This window comes from Daktulosphaira vitifoliae, unplaced genomic scaffold, assembly GCF_025091365.1.
Source record: "Daktulosphaira vitifoliae isolate Bord-2020 unplaced genomic scaffold, ASM2509136v1 Scaffold_5, whole genome shotgun sequence".
Lineage (NCBI taxonomy): Eukaryota > Metazoa > Arthropoda > Insecta > Hemiptera > Phylloxeridae > Daktulosphaira > Daktulosphaira vitifoliae.
This window is the reverse complement of record NW_026099576.1, coordinates 1,054,379-1,062,776: the sequence shown is the minus strand read 5'-3', so window position 1 is coordinate 1,062,776 and position 8,398 is coordinate 1,054,379. Positions and strand designations below refer to the sequence as shown.

At 27.3% G+C, this 8,398-nt stretch overlaps 1 protein-coding gene across 1 annotated transcript in view; it reads left to right on the top strand.

Annotated features, from left to right (window-relative positions):
- LOC126908102 (PRELI domain-containing protein 1, mitochondrial-like) overlaps positions 1–1,467 on the top strand; it is a 7,441-nt gene extending 5,974 nt beyond the window's left edge. Inside the window, exons 4-5 of the mRNA XM_050689987.1 lie at positions 627–925; positions 1,317–1,467. Of these exons, the coding sequence (XP_050545944.1) occupies positions 627–925; positions 1,317–1,320 (303 nt within the window). The 3' untranslated portion in view covers positions 1,321–1,467. The remainder of the gene's footprint in view (positions 1–626; positions 926–1,316) is intronic.
- Positions 1,468–8,398: the final 6,931 nt, after the last annotated feature.

The window sequence follows — 8,398 nt, the reverse complement described above, 5'->3', positions numbered from 1 at the left end:
TACTTTAATTTTAGCAAAAAAATTTCTATAACATGTTTAACAAAGTAAAAAATATTAAATTTCCTCCTAAAATAATTTTTGAATAGGCCTAAAGGGAATACCTCATTAAGAGGCTTCAACCTTATACCCAATACATTTTACTATATTCTCTTTTTGAATTTTCCTGATTTTAATAATAACATTTTTAGATATAGTTTTCTATAGTTTTCACTGATTCTGAAGTAATATTTCTTCTGAAAAACACTTATCGTGCCCGGCGTAGCCGGGTACTTCTACCGGAATCAGTGGCCTACTTATGATGATGGCCCTTCGAGCCTTACGCGCCGAAGGCGCGTAAGGCTCGAAGGGCCCCGGGTCTGGGGCGGAGCCCCAGCTAGGCGGAGCCTAGTATTATTTAAAATTAACATTTTTAATTTTAAATTATAATTTTTACATGGTAAATTGAAAATCTAAATTTAGAATCCAATTTTTTCATAATTTAATAAAATGTCATTTATACTTCTTGTATTTTAAGCGCGTCATTTATAAAATAAAAAAACAATTTTGAATTAAGACAACCAATCTTTCTTCTCTTTATATAGTCTTGTTATGAATTTTTAAATATATCATTATTTTTTATTGATAAGGGTGTTACTGAAAAAGTTGTATATAAAGTAAATGAAGAAAATCCAAGTACGACAGTTGCAGAAAGATCAGTTTGGATAGAATCCAATGTGTTTGGTATGTCAAAAGCAATTCAAGCATTTGGTTTACAAAGGTTTAAAATAAATAGTGCTAGAGCAGTCAAAGGGTTTACTCATGTCCTCAACAGTCTTTATGGAACAAATGTTGCTAATTCATCAGTTGGTGGAATAATGCAACAAAAAGGAAAACTTAAAGAAGCTTTAAAGAAAACAAATTATAAAAATGGACCACTTATTGTGCAGTAAGTTTTTAATGACTTAAATAAATGTTTCTTTAATTACTAAGATTTTTCTGATTTTCCAGTATTTGTATAAGCTATTCTGTGTGTTCTTAGGATACAATATGTTGTATAAATTATGTTTTAGAATAGGGTGATTAACAGGGATTTCATGCATTTATAAAATTTGTTTTGACCACTTTTGAGGCATCAAATTCCAGGAAAATGTATCATAAATAAAATTGAATTCAATAACAAATGTTTTACGGTGTGGTGATAAAGTGTAATTCAAATTTTAACGAAAACTTTATAGTATTTTTTTAATAAACTTAAATGTGTAAAACTTTTTTAAATTAATTACTTTTATACTTGTCTATTTAATTAAAAAAATAATGTGTGACTTTTTTTATTTCAGGTGATTATCTAAATTATAACAACATATTTTTGTATTGTATACAACTACTGCCACCAGACTTTAGAATAATATAATCATACATATATTATTTGATAGTATAAAATTTCTTATATATTAATATTAGTTATTAAACAATTTTTTTTTACACATATTTTTGTTTTCTTTTATAAATTATGTAAATAACATTAGAGAAAATGGAGTCTATTAAAATATGAAATTATTAAATTTGTTTAAAAAATATTTTACAATTATTCTAAAAGCTTTTTTTGGTAAATTGACAATCCTAGAAATATATGACTAATTTCATATAAATACCTAGTTTTGGAGCTAAGAAGGTGATCTTCAACATGGATTTAATATGTGTAACTAAACCAATTATCACATAGCAATCTAACAATTATATAAATTATTTTATATTTTTGTATAATAAAATCGGTCTTTTGGATAAGAAAAAACAGCAACTTTTTTAAATAGTTTTAAACTAGATTTTTATCAACATGAATGTTTATTGGTTAGATTTTGTTCTAATGGTTCTGATCCATTTTGGATGTTTAAGCCAATAAACCAGAAGGTTGATTAAATATCAGCCAACTATAGTTAAACTAGTGTTTTACTAAGGAAAGAGTTGAGTGCTGTGTTTTTGTGTTTCTATACTTAGACTAATTACATTTAAGAAATTAAATAAATAATAATTTACAGAGTGATCTGTTTATCATTAACCAGTCGATTACTTGCAAGATAAACACAATATTGGAAAATAGCGTTAATGACTATACTGAGTAAAATAATTGTTTCCTAGTGGTCGTTCGACTACGCCTAGGAATTCTATCATTGGTGAACCACTCTGCCCTAGTTTTATATAAAACAGGTTACTCGACGAAACGTATTTAGTGAAATCAGTGTCGCAGGTAATTCTAGTGTAAGTTATACATCTAACTTTTCTAACGAGAATTTATTGAAATATTCGGTTATCCTCTTACTGCAATACATGATAAGATAATTCCTTAGTACATATTTACGGTGTTGTTATTAATGATATATGAAAAATTGGCTTCCTTTTATAGGCGCTTAAATAATATTATTTCATACACAGATAAAAAACCCTAACTACACAACTGGTTAATGGAATATTTTTATATTAATTTGATCTACTTGACTAATGATAAGCCATCTATCAAACAACGAATGAAACTAGTCTTTATTGTTCAACTTTAGCACTTATTTAAATTTATTAAGCCAAATATCTTGTATTTAATTCATTATTTCTTCAATAATTTTATACTGTATTGTTACGCCAGTTTAATTACTATTTTATATTTCTGTACATTTAAAAGGAATAATTTTAATTGAATATTTGAGCCAGTAACCTACAAACTATAAACATTTCTTATGCATTTCATTTTATATTATTTTAATTGAAAAATATTTTCTTTAGTATTACCTTATTAAACAATAACTTATTATTATAATTACCAATTTTGATATTTTTTTTTGGTTTGTTATCCATGGATGTTGACGCATTTTTATGTTAATATATAACAAAAAAAAAACAACTATCAATGTAGTTTTATGAAACTTAATATATACGATTGTATTGGAAATTTCATTTTCAAATAATTAATATTTTATGTATAATAATTGCAATAAACTTATAATTAAAAATGTTATAATTTATTTTTTTTTAGGTAAAAATTTGCTTGGTAATGCTAGACTTTTTTTTTCTTCAAACAAATCTGAACTTGATTTGTTATAATTTTAAAACACACAATTTAATTACTTCTTATAGCTATAATTAAACTTAATATATCTACTGATTTTTATTAAATTCTACAAATTAGATCAGTTTAGGTTTATTTATTTTTACTTACAGGTATATAACATTCCTGTAAATACAGGGAAAATTTTTGTGTAATTTCTTCCAAAATTTCGAAAAAGTTGGATATTTTTATTTAAGAGCTTTTAACTTACTATTTCCTTTGTTTAATCATCTTTATTTTAACTTAAAATAATTGTAAACAACAATTAATATTTCATTAAACTTTTATCGGCCTCTTTTTGACAAGGTATAAAAATGTTAATCTAAATATAGTCATAACTAGTATCTCATCTACAGTATTATTTGTATATATTTTAAATAATAATAACTCCCGAAATACTGGTTCAAAAATTGGGTTAGGCATTTTCTTAATTTGATAATTTTCTATTTTATGAGCTAGTTAAATATGTATGTAGTTATTAAATCAAATATAGTTAATTACAATGAAACTAAAAAATCCAAAAAAAATGTTGATATTATTTTTATTTTGTAAATAATTAAATGGTTGGTATCACTTTTAATATAAAAGCTACATAATAACATTATATAGTAGTATAATAGTATTTTCTATTTCATAAAAGGTAACTCGAATAATAAGATTTTTTTGTTTAAAACGTATTTACTATTAAATACCAATATTATTAAGTTAACCTAGAATAAAATATAAAAATGTATATCTTTTTTAAAAAATAATAGTTTTTATTCTTAATAAATAGCCCTAATTTTGTCAATGAAACCTTTATTAAGTGACTGTTTTGAATACAAATCCTTAAAGCATTATTATTAGTTAAAAATAAATATATTTTGCGAGTTTGTTTAATTTTAATTTTTTAATACATTTAAGTATTATTTTATTAAATGCATATCATTTTAAACTTTTCAAATGCACATAATTTTGTCTGACGGCAAACATTATTATCAATAAATTATTTTTCAAATTTGATTTGAAATTTCTATCATTGTATCAAGACGTGGAGATGTACAATGACCACCGACCGATTGACATATTGATAGGTGGACGGTTGATATCGAGAGAGACGCGAGTGAACGATCGCCTAAAACAGGACGGAGTGCCTGCCGTGTCAAACACTAAAATTTTATTATATTAATATGATCAAATATTATGAGATATTACACTATAATATGTTATATTATCAAATTTCAGTAGTTTCCTAAACTTATAAAATCAATGATTAATTATTAACATATAATTAATAATTCAATATACAAATTAATATATACTGATATTTATTTAGCAATTTTTTTTATATTTAATAATACGTATTCTAAATATTGTGTAACGTTTGGTCCCTTAGTATGGGTTTATTGATTACCCACTGCCAGGGGAATACTAAACAGCGAACTACTAACTGAGCCAAGCAAGAGAAAACAATTTTAGGTTTTAAAATTACTAGATCTAGTTTAAAATTACTACAAAAAACAGAAGGCTCGCTTGAAATGTTTACGGATTTATCCACGTTTTCAATTAAGATCTGACGTTTTGGTCTCGTTGCAGAGTCCATCTTCAGAGTGCGATAGTTACACGCTCGTGGTTGTAACTATACTGATATTTATATAAAAGAACGTGCCTTATTATTAAATTAAAAAGACAGAAAAAATGATAAAGGAGGTCTTTGGGGTTACTTTTGGTTGATCAATTTTCTCCAGAACTGCTGGCCCACCAACTGCCATATTTAGGGCTCACACCATCATAGCTTAACGTTTTATTTAAAAAAAAAGACTATCAATCGGGTTGATCCATCCAAGTATGGTAGATGATGATAGCAGACCATCTCGTTTGATTAATAAAAAAAAACAAAACAAAATTAGCAACAAAAATAAAAGCCAGAAACGTGAATCTTTTACCATTGAAAAACATGGACAACAAAAGTATGTCTTTTCACCTCGGTAGTCTTTTTTCTTTTCACACTGTCGACAAAATGTCGGCCGCCCTGGAACTACCGTTAGGTATTAGTTCAGGGCAGAAATTCCTTGCCATACGCGAGTGGGAACCTTGTACCCTAAGCGCATAACACACAAGTTTTACCGACTCGGCAACCGTACGTCGCTCACCTCGGTAATCTAGTGGAAAAAAAAAGTTCACGTACAGTCATGTAACGGCCGGTGGTGGTAAATTTTTTTTTTTTAAGTCGAAAAAATAATTTTTTTTTTAATTAATTATTAATTTTAACATTTGAATCCGCTTAAATTGCCATTTATATCAAAAAATGAATGCGACTGAGTGATTTTAATGATTGTCAGATATCATCTATACTAGTCCCAACTATGTCCTTCTCACACTGTGCCGCAACCCCACTGTGCTTAGGGGCGGACTTAGGTATGTGGTGGCCCCTGGGCGGCATATATTGTGGGGGCCCCTTATACATAAACCAGGAAATATATTTTTTTACTTATTAAATAACAATTATTATCATATTTAGTAGTAGTACCAATTAAGTATTAACTATTTATTTAATAAAAAATAACTATAAAAACAATCAAATTANTAATAATAAATACCTATAAAAACAATCAAATTAGTATAAGTTATTTTATTTTAATATTAAGTGTAAGAAATTAAAAAAAAAATTATAAAAATAATAATGTCAAATAATTAAAATTAAATGTCTGGAACTTTTCTTTATTTCATTTGTACAAAATTATCAATAATGTTTTGAAAATCAAGTTTTCTTAAAATATCAGACTCCGAACTCATTATGGCTAGTTGATTGAGCCTGTCTCTGTCCATAGAAGTACGCAATCTATTTTTTATATGTTTCAAATTAGAGAATGATCTTTCACTACTGCTGTTTGTAATCATTAAAACAAGATAAATACGAAGAACTATTTCAACATTAGGAAAACAATCTTTTACTTCTTTATTAATTAATATTTTATACATTAAATGTTCTTGACTAATATTGTGAAATTCACTGTTTTCATCTTTAAAATGTTTATAAAATTCTTTAAATTGAATAAGTTCGTTTCCAAAGTGTTCATCGATGTCATCTTGATAAATTTTAACAAGTTTATTTGCTTCATCTTCAATTTCTTGATTACTTAGTTGTTCTATTTTTCGAAGATAGCCAAATCGTTGGTATACCAATTCATAAGCAGACACTCGTTTATCCAAGTTAGAAATAAAAGTATCAATAACAGGTAAAAAATTTTGAATTTTCGAGAAGAAATTAAATCTAGCCCGGGTGTTTCATGAGAATCTATTGGATTTAGACGGATATTTCTTTGCCGTTTACGATGTTTCAAATAATCTGTTGTTACCGAAATGTCTGCTCCTTGTTTTTCATATTGATCAAAAGTATCACGTTTAGCTTGAACAAAATTTTTTAAAGACTTAATAGGAGAAACTGCAGTGTTAAGGTCTAAAGTCGGATCTTGTAGTAATTTATTAGTGCTATCTACTCTTTTAAGGATATTATTCCAAAAAACCGTGTAAATTCCAGTTTCAAGTGTACACAATTTGTTGTATAAATAATTTGCATCGCACCGTTGTTTGTTCAAAGTCATCAGCTATTTGAATTAGAGTACTTTTAAATTGTTTATAGCCTAGCATAAGAGCTTTTGTTGCATCAGATCTACATGACCAACGTGTAGTATTAACTCGTTGTGGTACAAGGATACGAGTTTTGGTATTTTCTAAACTTAGAGCTTTAACTAGTAGTTCATAACGTTTTTTTGATGCTGTAAAAAATACATATAACTGCTCTAAAAAATCAAAAAATTGAACAGCAGCAGTACAACACTCGGCTGCTGCTTTTCCTACCAAATTTAATGAATGAGTAGCACATGGAATCCAGGAAGCTAGTTTATTATTTTCCAGAACTTATGACTGGAGACCATTATACTTTGCACTCATTGCAGCAGCATTGTCGTAGGATTGGCCTCTACAATTTTTTATGTTTAAGTCATATTTATTTAAAAAGTTTATTAAACCATCATACATATCTTGAGCTTTATGGCCTTGGTTTGGCATAAATACTAAAAATCTTTCCACTGGTGTATCTCTTTCAAGGTATCTAAAAACTAACGTTAATTGATCTATATGACCTTCATCAGGTGTCGAATCTAATGAAATTGAAAAATATTTAGATAGTTTTATACGAGAAATTATTTCATTCAAAACATTATTTCCATTAATTCTTCGCAAATAGTAGAAGATAAATAGTTAGTGTGCCCACTTCCTCTATTTGCATGATTTTCAATATGCTGTTTAAGAAAATTATCATACTCAGCTAACAGCTCTAGAATTCCAAGATAATTGCCATTTTTAGGCGAACAGACAATTTCATTTTTACCACGTAATGCTAAACCTCGTTCACATATAAATATTATAACACTTACGAGTCTCTTGATTATATTACGCCAGTAACTCTTTACCTCTTCACTTTGTTTGACAAGTTCATTGTCAATACGGCCTAATTCTTTTGAACGAACAGCTAAATTTATCACAGAATTTAAATGATCTTTGGAAGTTTCATGACTTATTAATCGATTATCTGCATGTTTCCAGTCACAGAAACGACCATGAGTAAATTGACTGCGCGTTTTGGATATTAATTTACAAACAAAACAAAAAATACTACCATTGAATGGCGAAAAACATAACCATGAACGCTTAATTATTTCTCCGTTGGCAGTTTTTCGCTCAAANGAACGCTTAATTAATTCTCCGTTGGCAGTTTTTCGCTCTAACAATGATTTATTACAATTACGTGTAAATTTCACATCAAACTGTTTTTTTGATTTTTGTATAAATAATTCTTCATAACAATTTTGTAAATTTGAACTTCCTACTTTTGCCTAATAATCTATTAATCCTGTCATATTTTCAGGCCGTAATCCTAGATCTAAATTTAAGCCTTCATTTGTTTCTTCAACAATATTTTGAGGTGAAGGGGTTTCGGCGATAGTTACTGGTGGAGGCAGTAGAGCAGTTTGATATGACTGAAATAAAAAAAATATTTAAAATCTGTACCTAATTGTAATGTTTATTATTTAAATTACCTAACTTATATACATATTATTATATACTATTATGTATAATAGTATAAAAAATATATTATTTTAAGTAATATTTATTCTTTGTATAGTAATTGTAAAACTGTACTAACCTCAGAAGAAGAAGTTGTGTTTGGCTTAGTTATGATAAACTCTGTCATTCGCTTAGTTTTAGCTTCGATGCGAAGCTGAGAAGGTATTGATTTTACTAAGATGTGTTTTTTTTTTTTTTTTTTTTTTTTTTTTTCCC